Source organism: Ranitomeya variabilis, chromosome 5 (assembly GCF_051348905.1).
Source record: "Ranitomeya variabilis isolate aRanVar5 chromosome 5, aRanVar5.hap1, whole genome shotgun sequence".
In the NCBI taxonomy this organism is placed as follows: Eukaryota; Metazoa; Chordata; class Amphibia; order Anura; family Dendrobatidae; genus Ranitomeya; species Ranitomeya variabilis.
Genome location: NC_135236.1, coordinates 496,757,589 through 496,776,758, shown reverse-complemented (window position 1 = coordinate 496,776,758; position 19,170 = coordinate 496,757,589). Strand labels below are relative to the sequence as shown.

The following is a 19,170-nucleotide window of genomic DNA, read 5'->3' as shown; positions in this document are numbered from 1 at the left end:
TTGCTTCCTCCCCTGGCCAGTAGCTGTGGTTTCTCCGACCTGTTTTTGCATGGTGGATATACAGCCATTACACTTGGGGCACAGTTATAACATTATCTCGGGACAGGAACATTTTTTTTAAAACACATCCAAATGTGAAGTTTATTTTTATTATAAGATCTGTTGATTAAAATATACTTTTGTTTGCAGCACAACCCCTTTAACTGCCATTTCTTAATTAATTTTCGAACTGAGAAAAGGACAACTTGAAAACGCTTTGCTATCTTCTTATAGCCTTCTCCTGCTGTGTGGCTCCACCATTTTCATTTACAGAGTGCTAGGCAGCTGCTTAGAAGAACCCATGGCTGCTGTTTTTTGGCACAAGGTTAGAGGAGGCTGGGATTTTATAAAGCTGGGAAATTTGCATCACCTGGCCTTTCCTAACAATGATAGTGAACAAGTCATAACCCTAACAGGCTAATTAAGGTCTGAAATCTTGGTCAAAGTTATCTGAGCACATAAATCTCCAAGGGAACCCAAACTTTTGCATCAGCCAATTTTCCTTTTTGTAATTTTTAAAATATAAACAATTAAAATATATATTTTTTGGCTTAAAATGCAAAGGAAATGTGTCATCTTTAACTTTAAGCCTTTTAGAGATTGTTTCATCTTCAGCTTGCTTAATTGTTCACAATAACAGTCATTTTGACCAGGGGTGCCCAAACTTCTACATGCCACTGTATCTAGAATTTACTTCCCAGATATATAAAAAAGAACTTGAACGAATCACATAATTGCGTATAACATTCTGTTTTGCATGTAATGACATAAATGAGAGATGTATTTAGTTCCGGGTCTCACTCTTTAGGTAAGCTGCTGTGCTTAAAAGCAACTCTGGAAGCCAAACTGGGCTACGAAGAGCGAAGTAAGATGCTTAAAAATCCTATAGAACAGCTCCAGTCCCACACAACAGGGCCTTATGAACAAGCTGCGCTAACACTTTGTCAAGGTCTTCACAAGTAAGCGTATTTTCCTAATAAGATTACAGCTAACTGGGGACAATAAAACCTTACACCATTATAAATATTCCTGAATATTCATTACAAAGGCAGCCTTACAATGCATTATAGTGGGATCCTAGATGCCTGTAGATAAGACAAAGTCCTTTATATTCTATGATGTGACCATGTACTAAGTAGTGATGTCATAGCTCAGTGGTGATATAACTACTATAAAATACTATATAATATGACAGTCACAAAAACCCATACTTGTGGCATGCTCGCAGTTTGGTTTTGCCTTGCATTATGCACCAACTGCCTTGAAGAAGGAATGGTAAAGGATAAAGTAAACTTGCCAACTTAAAAGACCCTATTAAAGGGAATGTCAGCTCAGACTGATAGTATAAACTAAACAATTATATAGCACCATGAAAAATCGCACCTTCAGCGCTGCCTCCATTCTCCAAAAACTAGCGTTTGATCAAACATGTAACTTAGGGTGCTCGGTGCAGCCATGGCTTGGGCAAGGGGCTCCGTGCACTGCTTTCCCCACAGGTTTTGCACGTGTCTCCTCCCTCACTAATGGCTGACAGGGCTGGCTTGTCGGCAGAGAAAGCTTGGACCAGCCCTGTTAATCACTAGTGAAGGAGGCAGACATGTAAATCCTGGGGGAGGATTAGAGCACTGAAACTCTTGGCCAGGCTATTGGGGCACCAAGCATCTAATTAGCATATTTGATCAAACTGCATTTTCTGTAGAAAGGAGGCAGCAATGATAAAACTAAAGGCGTGATTGTTGTAGTGGCTATAGGCTTAGTTTATACTGTCCGTTTACGACAGGCTCCCTATAACCTCTTCCCATCCTAGTATGTAACCGTATGTAAGGTACAGCAGCCACTGGCATCCGCTTCTAATAACAGTGACTGGAGCTAGCTACCATCACCTCTGTTTAACCCCTTACATTCCATTGACAATTTTTGACAGACCATTAAAGGTGCGTAACCCTGCCCAGGCATCCATTTAGTTGCCTTTCCAACCCCCAAGTCATGATTGCGGAATCCCAAACATTTTCATTGGCAGACAGATGCCTGCTGAAGGCCCCTGTTACTGCCTTCTCTCTACTTCTATGGAATAACATAAAAATTTGGACCACCCACTTAAAGGGGTGGTCTGGCACCTAAAATGTATTTTCTAACTAACTATCTTTACACTCTAACCACCTTTGTAATTTGCTTTTATTATACAGTGGGGCAAAAAAGTATTTAGTCATTCAGCAATAGTGCAAGTTCCACCACTTAAAAAGATGAGAGGCGTCTGTAATTTACATCATAGGTAGACCTCAACTATGGGAGACAAACTGAGAAAAAAAAATCCAGAAAATCACATTGTCTGTTTTTTTATCATTTTATTTGCATATTATGGTGGAAAATAAGTATTTGGTCAGAAACAAACAATCAAGATTTCTGGCTCTCACAGACCTGTAACTTCTTCTTTAAGAGGCTCCTCTTTCCTCCACTCATTACCTGTAGTAATGGCACCTGTTTAAACTTGTTATCAGTATAAAAAGACACCTGTGCACACCCTCAAACAGTCTGACTCCAAACTCCACTATGGTGAAGACCAAAGAGCTGTCAAAGGACACCAGAAACAAAATTGTAGCCCTGCACCAGGCTGGGAAGACTGAATCTGCAATAGCCAACCAGCTTGGAGTGAAGAAATCAACAGTGGGAGCAATAATTAGAAAATGGAAGACATTCAAGACCACTGATAATCTCCCTCGATCTGGGGCTCCACGCAAAATCCCACCCCGTGGGGTCAGAATGATCACAAGAACGGTGAGCAAAAATCCCAGAACCACGCGGGGGGACCTAGTGAATGAACTGCAGAGAGCTGGGACCAATGTAACAAGGCCTACCATAAGTAACACACTACGCCACCATGGACTCAGATCCTGCAGTGCCAGACGTGTCCCACTGCTTAAGCCAGTACATGTCCGGGCCCGTCTGAAGTTTGCTAGAGAGCATTTGGATGATCCAGAGGAGTTTTTGGGAGAATGTCCTATGGTCTGATGAAACCAAACTGGAACTGTTTGGTAGAAACACAACTTGTCGTGTTTGGAGGAAAAAGAATACTGAGTTGCATCCATCAAACACCATACCTACTGTAAAGCATGGTGGTGGAAACCTCATGCTTTGGGGCTGTTTCTCTGCAAAGGGGCCAGGACGACTGATCCGGGTACATGAAAGAATGAATGGGGCCATGTATCATGAGATTTTGAGTGCAAACCTCCTTCCATCAGCAAGGGCATTGAAGATGAAACGCGGCTGGGTCTTTCAACATGACAATGATCCAAAGCACACCGCCAGGGCAACGAAGGAGTGGCTTCGTAAGAAGCATTTCAAGGTCCTGGAGTGGCCTAGCCAGTCTCCAGATCTCAACCCTATAGAAAACCTTTGGATGGAGTTGAAAGTCCGTGTTGCCAATCGAAAAGCCAAAAACATCACTGCTCTAGAGGAGATCTGCATGGAGGAATGGGCCAACATACCAACAACAGTGTGTGGCAACCTTGTGAAGACTTACAGAAAACGTTTGACCTCTGTCATTGCCAACAAAGGATATATTACAAAGTATTGAGATTAAATTTTGTTTCTGACCAAATACTTATTTTCCACCATAATATGCAAATAAAATGATAAAAAAACAGACAATGTGATTTTCTGGATTTTTTTTTCTCAGTTTGTCTCCCATAGTTGAGGTCTACCTATGATGTAAATTACAGACGCCTCTCATCTTTTTAAGTGGTGGAACTTGCACTATTGCTGACTGACTAAATACTTTTTTGCCCCACTGTACATAATGCCCAAAACTTTTCTCTTGGCCAGGAATATGGTATGACAGCAGTGTAGGCTGTAGACACAGAATATCCAAGTCAGGACTTAAAAGGGTTAAATTAAACTGCATTGTACGTGACTTATATTTTTCAAAGTTATTCACCCCAAAAAGTTATGAGTAGGGGATAACCTGCTGACTACTCGAGGCCCAACTGTCAGGACCCCCAGCAATCCTAACAATGTAACTGTGGAATTCCAGAGCAGCCCTATCTTGGCTATTCCCGCGGTCCCATAGACAATGAATGGAGCAGAGGCTCCCTCCATTTAGGCCTGGGCTCTGCAGAGCCAGGTTCCCGTGTTCCACAGCCACAATCATGATGTTGCTGGGGGTCATATTGCTGGATGACTTGTTATTTTGAGGAATTACACTTGAATGTTTTGCACCAAAGACCTGTTTTTTATAACCAGATATTTATCCTTCAGGTTTTGTACTGGGCACGTTTCTGAATCAGAAAAATATCTGGTCGATTGTTTGGAGGTCAGACGCAAGCTATACGGCAAGAATCACATCTTGTGTGGAGAAATCCAGGAGTACATCGCAGACGTACAGATTAATTTAGGATCCAGTAACTAGTAAGATATTGGTGTTTGGTATACGGAGCTGTGAGCGTGAAAGAATGGAGCGGAGCTCCTCCCATTGCTGATAACATCTTAAATGCTGCTGTCAGTGTCTTAGAAGGGTATTAAAAGTGCGAGGTCTAAGGGGTGCCCAGTTCCATGGACCCATCAGGCCACCTTCAACGTGACCGCAGGATGCCGATGGGTTGCCAAGGCAGCAGGGAGCCTGATGAAGGCCTTCGTTTCTGCCATGGTGGCGCTTCTGTGGCTGGACTTCATAGAAGATTGTGATTTTCTGTGTTGGGAGATAGTGATGGAATCATATGCGAGGGCTTTTTCGTGTCCCCAGAATGTGTCTGAAGACATACTGAACCCGCTGGAGGGCGTTGTAATCACAGCCATAGCTGTGGTTACAATGTAAAATAAATGTAAGTGTGGACTGGGTAAGGCTATTTGACCAAGTCAGATTTAGGAAAACCTGTCATAGGTTTTTATTTTTGGAGAGATCTGTAGGTAAATGATGGGACAGATCTCTCCCTCCAGTCCACGTTTTGCAAGTGGCCAATGGCCACAATTTGCATTTAACCTGCAGGCAAGGGTTGGGTGTGTCCGTGTTGGTTTTCAAGCAGCAGAGCAGGAGTGTCACGACACGGCTGTCGGGTGACCCAGGACCAGGGGCTCCTTCCCTGTCCCTAACGCTAGGGGGCGCCCTAGCTCGCCCTGCTCCCCAGGATACTTCAGAAGGCGAAGATGTCGGGGCCTCTGCCCCTGCCTTATCTCCTGAGATAGCCCTCCATCTGTTCTCTTCCCCTACAAACAAGGCAAAACAAACAAGGGTTAACAGAAAACTCCAGGCATGCAAAATATTCACTTGCATATAACAGGGGAATGCATCGGGGCATGGAGGTAGGGGAATAAACCAAAACCGAGAAGGATAAGGAATTACCACGCATACAAACCAAGGAATAGTCACTAGTAACGCCTTAAACTCTCCTTCTCATACTAACTCCTCTCCCTCCGATAGCCATGCAGCAATAAAGCTAGCTCTGACAAGGATTTGTATCAGAGCCCACATTATAAATGGAAAAGGAGTGGCTAGCTTTGAGCACAGCTGTGAGCAAAGGGATTTCAACATGGCCGATTAACCCCTGTTCTGCCAGAAGGAACAAACACACTTAAAATGAAGAAGAAGTGCTTCTTCTCAGCGCCGGAGTAGATGCAATCAGACGCTGCGGTCTCCTGGCTCCACACTGTTGCTGTAACCTTGTGACAAGGAGGTTCTGTGTATGCCTGGCTGTGTGAGATTGAACACAGACCAGAGCCAGAGATAGCAAAGCCTTACTGCACCCAGGATTTGGTGCAGGTGCCCACTGCAATGGACTGGACATGGACGTTCTGGCTGCAAACCAGATTATAAAGTTTGAATTTTCTTTAGAAGTTGACAAATGAAGACGTTGACGTTGAACTTATTTGGGTCACTGCCTCCTTACCGTACTGGTGTGAAAGCCGCTGCCTTCAATGTGTATATGTAAGTTAAAAAAAAATGCAATAACAGAATTGCATGTACCCCAAAGTGGTATTAATGAAAATGATAGCTTGCCCCACAAGAAAAAGAAGCCATCACACAGGTAACAAAAGAAAAATGAAACTGTTACGGGTCATGGTGACCTAAACTGGACAAAATTTAGCATTGCTGTAATTGCGCGGACCTGGAAAACCATGATCCCAAGTCATTCTTACTATACAATGAACACTAAAAACAAACCCTCCCCCAAAAATTGGCGCAGTTGTGGGGGGGTTTTCACAATTTTACCGCACTTAGAATTTTTTTCTTGTTTTGCAGTACATTTTATGCTAAAATGAATGGTATCACCAAAATTACAATTCGTCTCTCAAAAAACAAACCCTCATATGGCTAAGTGGACAGAAAAATAAAAACCCTAGTCCATGCCCTCATCATCTCCCGCCTTCACTACTGTAACCTCCTGCTCTGTGGCCTCCCCTCTAACACTCTCGCACTCCTCCAATCTATTCTAAACTCTGCTGCTTGACTAATCCACCTATCCCCCCGCTATTCCCCGGCCTCTCCCCTCTGTCAATCCCTGCACTGGCTCCCTATTATCCAAAGACTCCAGTTCAAAACCATAACCATGGCTTACAAAGCCATCCACAACCTGTCTCCTCCATACACCTGTGACCTCGTCTCCCGGTACTTACCTAAACGCAACCTCCGATCCTCACAAGATCACCTTCTCTACTCCCCTCTTATCTCCTCTTCCCACAATTGCATATAAGATTTCTCTCGCGTATCACCCCTACTCTGGAACTCTCTGCCACAACATATCAGACTCTCACCTACCATCGAAACCTTCAAAAAGAACCTGAAGACCTACCTCTTCTGACAAGCCTACAACCTTCAGTAACCACCGATCGACCAAACCGCTGCACGACCAGCTCTATCCTCGCCTACTGTATCCTCACCCATCCCTTGTAGATTGTGAGCCCTCGCGGGCAGGGTCCTCTCTCCTCCTGTACCAGTTGTGACTTGTATTGTATGAGATTATTGTACTTGTTTTATTATGTATACCCCTCCTCACATGTAAAGCGCCATGGAATAAATGGAGCTATAAAAAAAAAATAATAACAGCTATGGCTCTTGAATTAAGGAAAGTAATGGACAAAAATTTATATTGGCTACATCAGGAAGAATTAAATCAGTCCCGATGATTAATAATAATTTTGTAAACTGTGTAATTTCCTATATTTCAGCTCCCAAAGGCAACATGCAATTGAAAACTACAGGAATGTTATCAAAATCAAAGAAGAGACTGGAAAACGCTCTTTATCCCCGGAGATAATGCAGAATCTCAGGATAAGTCTTAGCAATACATTAGTGAAATCAGGTAATATGGAGTATTTAACTTTGTGTTAATGCTGTATATTTCATTTAAGTTTTTCTTGATGAAGATTTAAAAATAAAAACCTTCCTCCTGATTGCTAAGTTTATGGAACACAATGTTCCAGAAATGTTAGTGTTTTTTTATGTTGGAATTCTTTTCTGCAGGACATACTCGTATATCTTAAGAAAAGCCTGCACAGTACACAAGCTGTGATGGATTTGGGTTAATCATTTCTGAAGAATGCAACTTGAGTTATACTTGTTAAGAAAAGAATTACTACCTGTTTAACATACCAGACATATGACAGACCTTTATATCAAGTAATTTGCCTTACAGCCAAAGAATAAGTAATAGAGATTTTCATCTGCTAGTCTTTTATATTATTTATTAACTTCAATGAGATTCAAGACATTACGTTGTGAAATGCCCATGTCTCTAACTAAAACTGCAGTAAAAATGTCTTCTGGGGTTTAGGTCTCTCAGAGTTGGTGACAATATGCATTTGGACTCCTATCGTATGTTGGATGATGACTTGTGCAGTTCCTTTTTGTTTGAACCCCTCAATGGTAGTTTGTCAAATAGTGTAGAAATAACCACACATTAAAATACTTACAGTGCTTCCAGGGATATTCCCATCTTATAAAGTGATGGTATATTGTTAGGAAATGCGGTCACTTTCTGACTTCGGGAACTCTCACTAATCCTGAGAATAAAAGCGTAAATGCTCCCATACATATTAGACGAAACTCCGAAGAACCCACCGATGTCGATGAGTTCAGCCGACAGTCTAATGTGGATTACGGCCTCTGACAGATGATGGCTGCGGAATTGGAGGATCAGATGTGCCTGATTTCGGACTGCTGATCCTTTTGTTCTTTAAGAAATAAAACCACTACCAGAGTGCTCCTGTGTGTGGGAGAATTGAGTAAGATAGCTGCCGGCTAAACTATTGTCCAAGTCATCATTTGGCCAGCACTTATCTACATCGGTGATCCCCAACCTTTCTTACTTTAGAAGCTACATATGGCTCTGAAAGAGGGTTGTAAACCACATCCAGAGCCACCCCTCTCTCCCGAGTAGTGACCTTCAGCGTCTGCCTCCCCCACAGTAGTGACACCTAGAACCCCTCTTATCGGTATAATGACAAACATATCTTCCCCAAAGAAATCACACCAAGGCAATGTACTTGTATCCAGGCTTTCCCACCTTACCCGCATTGGGTACTGTCACATCAAGCACTGCCACTACACTCTTGCATCCTGCTTTAATCTCCCCCTGTATCTGGCAGTATCATCCTATGTCCAGCTGAGCACTTATTTGAATTATCTCTCCAACCCCAAGGCCAGTATATGCATATCTATATCTTCTCTTCTGTGCGGGCTACTACCAAAAGTCGCCATCTGGAGACCTGCTCTTCCTAGCTGTTTGCTGCGAGCCACACATGGACCAGGGAGCCACAGGTTCAGAATCCCTGATCTAAAGTGAACAGGGGGCTTACGTTTTCCCTGCATTGTGGCACTCATGACACTAACTCTTTTAGCATGGTCATATAAAATGTTTTCAGACAATCTTTTATTTATTTCTTTGTTATCAATTCCAATAGGACAGCTGCTTTTAACTGATAACTTAGGAAATAGGAAAGAATCGGTTGAGATGCTTCAGAGATCCCTGGACCTCAGAACCAGCATTTTTGGCACGGATCACCCTTTGACTTATGAAGTTCAGTAGTAAGTTCCACTTAAGAGTTTTCTAAATCAGCACTTCGGATAATGGGATTATCTAAGGTTGTGTAATCTGCAAATTTTCAACTTTTTTCTACATTATAAGCAGCAATAGTCTATATGTAATCTGTATTGTGGTTCTCAGAGGTGAACATATCCATTGTATGTGTCTGGTAATTGGTTGGAGTTTCTGGAGATAATTTTAATTAGTTGATCATCAGATTATTTTAATTTTGAAAAGGGGGTTGTCTAGTTGGGGCAAATCCTTTAATCCATAAAGGAGCTCTCTGGGAATAAAAAAAATAAACCCATAAAATATTGTTATAGGTAAATTTCTAAATACTTTTCATTAGCAAATCACTCTCATTTTGTTTAAGAAAGTAAATGTTATTGTACATTAAATGGCCGTTGTACATTGACAGAACCCTGTCTTAGAATATTAGGATAGATCAGGTGCCCGTGAGCATGTGCAGTAGAAAACACGGCTGCTGTGACCCAGTGATGCCTATACCACATGCTGGTAGACTTCAGGTCACAGCAGCCGAACTTGCTACTGCACATGCTCACAGGCACCTATCTTATTAATGTACTAAGACAGTGTTCTATGACATTTTAACCCCTTCCCGCATTAGGATGTGAATAAATGTCCTGGTCAGGGCTCTGCAAGTGTGGAGGGGGCTCAAGAGGTAAGCCTGCTCCAGGTTCTTATACTACAGGCTCCCATCTGCCCCCCAAGAGGCAATCACAATGGGGTAGGGTATATGCTCATTTTGTTTTTTTTCTTGGGTTTTGTCTCTGAAATTGCTACGATTTGAATGTGCTCTTACACTTTACACGTATATCAGCTTATTGTCTGGCTCAATTTTTGGTTTTGCTATATGCATTATATATTATTGCAAGTTTATGTCCCATAAGGGAACTCAAAAGTAGAGCACAAAAATAAAAAAAAAATAGCCTTTAAAGATATGAAAATAAAAGTAAAAAAACCCAAAAACATATTTGGTATTGCCATGTCTATAAAAGTCCGGTCTATCAAAATATAAAGTCATTTTCACCCTGAGTGGTAAACACCTTTATTAAAAAAAAATAAAAAAAAATGGCAGATTTACTTTGTTTGGACACTTCAAATCCCTAATAAAATGCAATAATAAGCCAACAAAATGTTGTATTTACCCCAAATTTGTATCAGTTAAAACTTAGTGTCACTACACCCTCATACAGCTCCATTGAAGGTAAAAAAAAAACATCATGGCCCTCAGAAAACAGTGAGACAAACTAAAAACTTTTTTTTTACCAAATTCTGAACTTTTTTTCATGAATTAAGTAAATTATCAATGCAAGTTCGATAGCACTGTAATCGTACTGACCAGGACAATCCTGTTTCCAGGTCATTATTACTGCACAATAAATGTGGTAAAAAAACAAAACTAAAACAAACGAGCAGAATTGCATTTTTCACCATTTTATTTATTGTATCTCTGTTTTCCAATACATTGTATAGTAAAATTAATAAAATCCTCCAAAACTCAAGCTCGTCCTGCAAAAAACAGGCCCTCATGCGGTTAGGTCGATGGAAAAATAAAAAAGTTAGGGCTCTTAGAAAGGTGATTTTTATTGTATAGTGAACAGCATGAAAACAAAAGACAAAGAACAATGGCAGCATTGCGGTGTTTTTTCCCACAATTTCACAGCACTTGGAACTTTTTCCACTTTCTAGTACATCATATGATAAAATGAATGGTGTTATTCAAATGTACAAGTCATCCTGCAAAAAGCAAGCCCCCATATGTCTATGTCAACAGATAAGTAAAAAAGCGATGGCTCTTAGAAGAAGGGGAGTTAAAGGGGTTGTCCACTACTTTCAATTATCCCCCCAATGTATCCCCCCGGGGCCCCTGATGAATTGTGTAAATACCTTGCGTTGCCTTTTTCCCCTGTGAGCGGCGCTATGCTGGTGGCTGAGTCCGGGTCACGTGACCCCCAGGCTGCAGCCACCGCTAATTTCCGCCGATGTCACGTCAATTTCCAGACTCTGGAAATTGACGTGACGTCAGTAACAGGCGTGTCCCAGCCGCACATTCAGCAGTCACACAAGAGTGACTGGGCTGTGGGCGGGACTGTGCTGTGCTGGGGGCGGGCGGGGCTGTGCACTGCAGGTGACACGTGTCTGGTGCTGGGATCTGCATGCCGAGATGTGCTGCGGCAGCGGCTGATCCCGTGGCTGCGGCCGCAGCAGCTGGTGCGTCGGCGGCCGGTGCCCTGGCGGCGGCCGCTAGTGCGTCGACGGCCGGCCCCGCCGCGGCGGCCGGTGCCGTGGCGGCAGCTGCCGGTGCTGTGGTGGCGGCTGCCAGTGCTGTGGTGGCGGCTGCCGGTGCTGAAGGTGGCTGTGCGGTGGTGGTGGCGGCGGCGTTGTCTCTGTGTGCAGGCTGACAGTGAGTGACACATTAGCCAATGATGGGACAGTAGTAGTCCCATCATCCGGCTAATGTGTTGAATGTAAATAAAAAAACAAAGAAAAAAAAAACACATATACAGTACATACATACATAGAACACATACAGGACATGCGCCATGCTTTGACATGCGCCATGCGACAACATGCGCCATGTGCCGACATGCGCCATGCGACGACATGCTGCATGCGACGACATGCGCCATGCGACGACATGCGCCATGCGACGACATGCTGCATGCGATGACATGCAACGACATGCGCCATGCGACGACATGCGGCATGCGACGACATGCGCATACAGTACATACATACAGTACATACATACATACATACATACAGACATACAGTACATACATACATACAGTACATACATATAGACATACAGTACATAAAACATACAGTACATACTCACCATCACTTGTCACTTTGATCCCCGAAGCCATTGTCATCTGTAAAAAATATTAAAATAATAAACAAACACTATACTCCCTGATCCGCAGAAATCCAATTAAAATGAGTGTCCCACGACGATCTCCCGTGGAGAGCAGGAGCATCAGCTGATGCAACCACTCTCCAGGGGCTCCAGGAACACAATGAGGGGAGGAAGGTATCCTTCCACAATGTATTCCCCACAATGTATTCCTACGCCCCTGTGAGAAAATAGTCCCTAGTCTCACTTTATGGCATGCTGTATGAGAAAGTTCCCACGCAGCTTTTTGCCATAAAGTGAGACCAGTGAACTTTAGTAACCTCAGTGATGCACTACAGGAGCCATTGTCTCCTGTCAGTGTGTCACTGAGGGTCTTATAGAGCAGTGACATCACCCGATGTCACTGTTCTATAGGGGAGATCGTCGTGGGACACTCGTTATTAATTGGACTACGGCGGACAGATAGTATACGGTTTATTATGTTACGTTTTTTGCAGGCGCTGAAGTATGGTAAGTATGGTTAAATGAAGAATATTAAAATACTTTTTCCTAATGTGTGCGTGTTTTATTAACCCTTTTTTAGTATTGGATTAATAATGGATAGGCGTCTTATTGACGCCTCTCCGTTATTAACCCGGCTTAATGTCACCTTACAATAGCAAGGTGACATTAACCCCTTATTACCCCATATCCCACCGCTACACGGGAGTGGGAAGAGAGGGCCTAAGGCTGGTTTCACACTTGCGTTTTTATCTGCATGCGTTTTTTTAAAAAAACGCATGTGTGAAAAACGCATGTAAACGCGGTAAAACGCTGCGTTTTTTAAACGCATGCGTTTTTGCATGTAGAAAAAAAACACGGCGTTTTGCCATGTTTACATGCGTTTTTTCATGCGTTTGCGTTTTTAAAACGCATGCTGAGAAGTGTGTGACAGCTGCCAATCATCAAAATCCACAAGAGAACCCACTATAAATAGAAATAGCTAGGGTTACGTGGCACTTGTTTATACGTGGCACTTAAATACGTGGCACTGAAACACGTATTTACACTTACACTTACATAGGTGGCACTTACATACGTGGCACTTACATACGTGGCACTTACATACGTGGCACGTGGCACTTACATACGTGGCACTTATATACGTGGCACTGAAATATCGTGGCACTGAAATATCGTGGCACTATGACTGTCAGAAAATGTTCATTAAATGGTTAGGGGTGAGGTTAGGGGTAGGGTTAGGGTTAGGGATTGGATCCCTTTATCACCCTGATGGTGGTGGGTGGTTTTTCAGTGTTTTTTTCTGTTTTTTTCTATAAAAACGCATGCGTTTTTAACGCAAACAAACGCATGTGCTTAAAAACGCATGCGTTTACATAGACAGCAATGCATTTTTTGCCGCAAATAAACGCATGCGTTTTTTAGCGGCAAAAACAGCCGCTAAAAATTACTACAGGTTGCATTTCTGCAAATGAACGCGCGCGTTCAAAAACGCATGCGTTGCCGAAAACACGTCAAAACGCATGCGAAAAAACGCATGCGTTTTTAATGTTAAGTATAGGGGAAAAAACGCATGCGTTTTTTAGCGCTAAAACGCAGCGTCCAAAAACGCAAGTGTGAAACCAGCCTCAGTGCCGGAACTGGCGCATCTTACAGATGCGCCATTTCTGGGGTGGCTGCGGACTGGTATTTGTAGCCGGGGGGGGCGAACAATATCCATGGCCCCTCTCTAGGCTATGAATATCAGCCCGCAGCTGTCTGCGTAGCCTTTCTGGCTATAAAATATACGGGGACCCCACGTCATTTTTTGGGGGGGGGTCCCCCTATTTTAATAGCCAGTAAAGGCTACGCAGACAGCTGCGGGCTGATATTCATAGCAGGCTACAAATATTGGCCCCCGGCCGTCGGCTTTCCCCCTCTTGCGCAGAAAATTGCGCGGGAGCCCACGCTGTTTTTTTCAGTTTTTTATTAAATTAAACGCTCATTAAGGCCTGTTTCACACTTGCGTCGGCACGGGTCCATCGCTATGCGTTGGGCTGACGTACCGACGCACGTTGTGAAATTTGTGCACGTCGTGGGCAGCGGATGCAGTTTTGCAACGCATCCGCTGCCCATTCTGAAGTCCGGGGAGGAGGGGGGGAGTTTTGGCCGCACATGCGCGGTAGAAAATGGCAGACGCGACGGACGTGCCAACGGTCCGCCAAAACACGACGCATCCGTTGCACGATGGACGCGACGTGTGGCCATCCGTCGCGATCCTTCACTAATACACGTCTATGGGTAAAAAACGCATCCTGCGAGCACATTTGCAGGATCCGTTTTTTTCCCAAAAAGACGGATTGCGAAAAACCCAAGTGTGAAAGTAGCCTTATAGAAACATCGGCCTTTCTATTATATATCTATGGATATATCTATCTATAGATATATTTATCTATAGATATATCTATAGATACATAGATGTATCTCTCCATATATTTGGGTGCTTTCACACATCAGGTTTTTGCCGTGAGGCACAATCCGGCGAGTTTTGAAAAAAACTGATCCATTTTTTTCCGTCTGATCCGTTTTTTTCTCATAGAGTTTCATCCGTTTTTTGCCGGATCCGTCAAAAAAGCTGTTTCCGCCGGATGGAAAACACATACAGAGGAACGTTTTTTCTGTCCGGCGAAAAAACGCACAGCGACGGATCCGGCAAAAAAAGTATGAAACTGAGCTGTGAAATGATGAATCCGGCCTTGGAATCCGTTTTTTCATGCATGTTTCCATTCAAATCATGCACATTTTCCGTTTATTTACTAATTTCCAAAAACGGCATTAAAACCGCGCATAAACCGCACCAAAAAAAGCATCAAAACTGCACCAAAACTGCACCAAAAACTGCATCAAAACCTGGTGCAGTTTTGCAGTTTTGGTGCGGTTTTGATACAGTTTTTGGTGCGGTTTTGATGCAGTTCTTGGTGCGGTTTCGGTGCGGCTTTTTCCGCAGCATGTGCACAACAAGTCTGCGGCTCCCATAGACTTACATTGGTTGTACACTACACTGCGGATTTGTTGCAATTCAGTGCAGCAAAAAACAGTGCGGATCTGCAATCAGATCCGCAACGGGTGCACACAGCCTTAGCATTTAGTGAACCTAGCCAAAAAGCCAAGCAAAAAACAAGTGTGGGATTGCACTTTTTTGCCATTTCATTGCACTTTGAATTTTTTTCACATTTTCTGCTACACGACATGGTAAAACCAATGGTGTCGTTCAAAAGTAGAACTTGTCCCGCAAAAGATAAGCCCTCACATGGCCATATTGCCGGAAAAATTATGGCTCTGGAAAGAAGGGGAGCGATAAACGAAAACAAAAAAGCCCCAGGAGTGAAGGGGTTTAGAAACATGGATATGGACATACCTATGGAAATAGACATAGATATATAGATATATCTGTATCTATCTATCTATCTATCTATCTATCTATCTATCTATCTATCCCATATCTATCTATCTATCTATCTATCTGTGTAATGGAGTGTGGGTTGGACAAATGTAAAAGAGGAGGTTGGACAGAAATAACATCACAAATCTTTTTGAAGCTAGAGGAGGGAGAGGAGGGAGGGGTTGGGGTGTGTTTTGGAGTGGGTGTGGTAGGTTCGTGCTTAGTAGCAGTGCAATGCATCATGGAACTTGTAGTATTAGAGCACAGTAACTCAGGAGAAAGGAAGTTGTCGATTAACCCCATGAGAGCTGGATCCAGCACTAAAGATGTGCTGCTACAGCATGATAAAAGGTAATATTGCTAAAATAAACACAGTAGATGTTTTCAGTGGCCCATAATAGCAAGATTTATGAAAAAAAAAAAACCCTCCCTTTGATGTGGGCTCTGGCGGTGAGCCCACATCTTTCCCGGCTTATGTCAGCTGTTTTGAACAGCTGACATGTGCCCGGATCAGTCGCGAGTGGAATCGCGATCCACTCGTGGCTATTAACCCATTAAATGCCGCTGTCAAACTCTTACAGCGGCATTTAACATGCGTTTCCGGCAGTTGCACCGGAAATCCACCCATCGTTGACCCCTGTTATGTGATTGCGGGTCAGCGATTGATTGGCATGGCAACCAGAGGTCTCCTGCAGACCTCTATCGTTGTCACTGCCAGATTGCTATGAGCGCCACCCACATAGCACAGCAAGTGAGTAATTCTACATACAGGCAATATAATCATCGCCTGTATGTAGCAGAGCCGATCGGGTTATGGCAGCTTCTAGTCTCCCATGGAGACTACTGAAGCATGCCAAAAGTAAAAAAAATGTTTTTAAAAACATATATAAAAATATATAAAAGTTCAAATCACCACCCTTTTGCCCCATTCAAAATAAAACAATACAAAAAAAATCAAACATGCACATATTTGGTATCGCCGCTTACAGAATCACCCAATGTATTAATAAAAAAAAGGACTAACCTGATTCCAAAATGGTGTAGCAAGAAAAAAAAGCCAGAATTACTTTTTTTTGGTTGCCACTACACTGCATTAAAATGCAATAACAGGTGATGAAAAGATCCTATCTACACCAAAATGGTATCATTAAAAACGTCAGCTCAGCATGCAAAAAATAAGCCCTCATCCAATCCAAGACCACGAAAAATGGAGACGCTACGGGTATCGGAAATTGGTGCATTTTCTTTTTCTTTTTTTTTTTTTTTTAACAAAGTTTGGAATTTTTTTTCACCACTTACATAAAAAAAGAATCTAGACATGCTTGTGTCTACGAACTCATAATGACCTGGAGAATCATAATGGCTGGTCAGTTTTAGCATTTAGTGAACATAGTAAAAAAGCAAAACAAAAAACAACTGTGGGATTTCACTTTTTTGCAATTTCACCGCACTTGGAATTTTTTTCTTCTTCTCCAGTGCACGATATCTTAAAACCAATTGTGTCATTCAAAAGTACAACTCGTTCCGCAAAAAACAAGCCCTCACCTGGCCATATTTGACCAAAAAAGAAAAAAGTTATGGCACTAGGAAGAAGGGGAGCAAAAAACAAAAACGCAAAAACGAAAATACCTCTAGTCATAAAGGGGTTAAATAAACTCTTTTTTGCAATATACTTTTTGAGTGCCAAAGTTCATACCCCACATATTTCAATATGACAAAACCAGGACTCATATTGCTCTTGCTTCTGTGAGCAGCTTGATTGGCCTGAGCATTTTGTCATAGCCTGCAGCATCTCCAGACTTGACTCCCATCGAGCACATCTGAACTATCAGTGGTTAGCAATTGTAAAGGGAGCTGCTAGCAGTGGATCTTGATTATTTATATGAACAAAGTGCATTCAGCCTGGCAGAACCTCCTTCAGACAACATTAAGAACATCATTGATAGCATGCCAAGGCATATAAGTACATGTATTTCTATGCGTGACGCTCATACTTACACATACTGTGAGGCAGTGACAGGTATTACGGTATATGTGAGGGGCGATATGTATTCCCCGGGATGCGCACAGAAGCGTATTGAGGCCGCTGGAGTGCATTGCAGTGCAAAATAAAAGTAAGTTTGGTCTTGGACAAGTTATTTGTCCAAGACAGATTTAAGAAAACCCGGCATGGGCATTACAGAATGCTGTAGATAAGCCCCTGATGCCGGTGGGCTTAGCTTACCGTTGATTTTGGGGGTGAGTGGGGATTATCCCCAGGGGTCTCAGGGTACAAATTTTTCCCGCCTGGGAGGCTGATGCTTGCTTTCAAAAAACCTGGGAGATGGGTTTGTCCAAATGTTCTTATATTATTTTAGACATGCTAATTGAACACGACCAGGGGGTCCTGAGGTCCTTAAAGGACAAAATACGGTCATCTGAGGTTAAACTAAATGGATTTGACCAGAAATTGTTGGTAGAACCATTTCAGTGCCAACTTAAGAGTACCCTGCACAGTTTTGAAAAGGAAATAACTACTAAGAAGAGACAAAAATTTAAAAGGGATCAGATGGACTTTAGGAATGGCCGTGCATACAAATGGTCACACAAGGGAAATAAGAGGTTTGGCTATGGGCTGGATCAGGTGGATAGCAACACGGCCAGTGTGTCGGATATACCCTCCAGTGATGGTTTTTTATCATCCGAACTGAGCGACGCCGAAGGCGCAGGAGGAGGGGTCGGAGGAGGAGACACATTCCAACAGAGACGTGTCCGGAATCGCAGAGTATGGTCACCCAGACACAAGAGGGAGACGCGGCAGACAAGGAAACGCCAATATTAGATCCGCCTTGTCCCACTGGTAAGTTACATATTATCAATTTGTCCGATTATGTACTCTCAGAACGAGAAAAAATATTACTGGAAAAAGGGCTTTCTTTTTGCCCTACCAGTGTACTTGACAAATTTACTTTCATCAAGGATGTTTATCTATTCTGCAGACAGCTTACGTTTAAATTGTTATATCATCGTCCCTCAGTTCTGGATGAATTGCCCATGGCGGATAGACTCGTTCTGAGGGACCTCCTGGACCTCTTGGGTGAGGAGTGCCAGCCCAGAAGAAAATTTACTGGAAGGCTGCCTTCGCAGGCCACTCCCCCGTTTACTCTGTTCCCTGCGGTACAGAGTTTCTTCAATGCCGTTTGCAGAGAGGTACATGATCTCAGGTTGGATACCACTAGGGGGAGGAATATTAGTCAACGGGACCAGGCTATTTTGGCTAGATTGGGTTCTAACCGGGACTTCGTTATCCGTGAAGCGGATAAGGGGGGTAACCTTGTCATTTGGCCAGTTGATCTATACGTTCAAGAAGCCAGGCGCCAGTTGGGCAACATAGTATGCTATCAAGTACTGCCCTCAGACCCTACTTGTGTTTTTCAGGCCAAACTGAATCGTTTACTGGAGGCTGCGTACACACGCGGTATTATCAACAAACGTGAAAGGGATTTTTTAACCAACCAATATCCCAGGACTCCCACCTTCTACATGCTTCCCAAGGTACACAAATCCATTCAGGCCCCTCCCGGTAGGCCGATTGTGTCTGAGATAGGTGGGTTACTTGAAAAGCCGTGTGTTTATATTGATTTTTTCCTTCAGCCTTTAGTTTTGTCTCTCAAGTCCTATGTTAAGGATTCTACATCCCTCATTCTACAACTTCAGGACCTCGAGATCCCACCAGGGGCATGGCTCGTCACGCTTGATGTTGAGTCGTTGTACACGTGTATTGGACACGACTGGGGCATCGGTGCTGTATCATATTTTCTGGACCTGAGGACCAC

The 19,170-nt window shown here is 43.1% G+C and overlaps 1 protein-coding gene across 10 annotated transcripts in view; it reads left to right on the top strand.

The window, feature by feature from the left end:
- The window catches only part of LOC143776348 (tetratricopeptide repeat protein 41-like), an 87,169-nt gene that overhangs the window by 56,184 nt on the left and 11,815 nt on the right, over nt 1-19,170 (top strand). For all 10 annotated transcript variants that reach the window (XM_077265644.1, XM_077265641.1, XM_077265636.1 and 7 more), the window contains 4 exons: nt 848-998; nt 4,294-4,443; nt 7,198-7,331; nt 8,932-9,055. In XM_077265644.1, the coding sequence (XP_077121759.1) occupies nt 848-998; nt 4,294-4,443; nt 7,198-7,331; nt 8,932-9,055 (559 nt within the window). The remainder of the gene's footprint in view (nt 1-847; nt 999-4,293; nt 4,444-7,197; nt 7,332-8,931; nt 9,056-19,170) is intronic.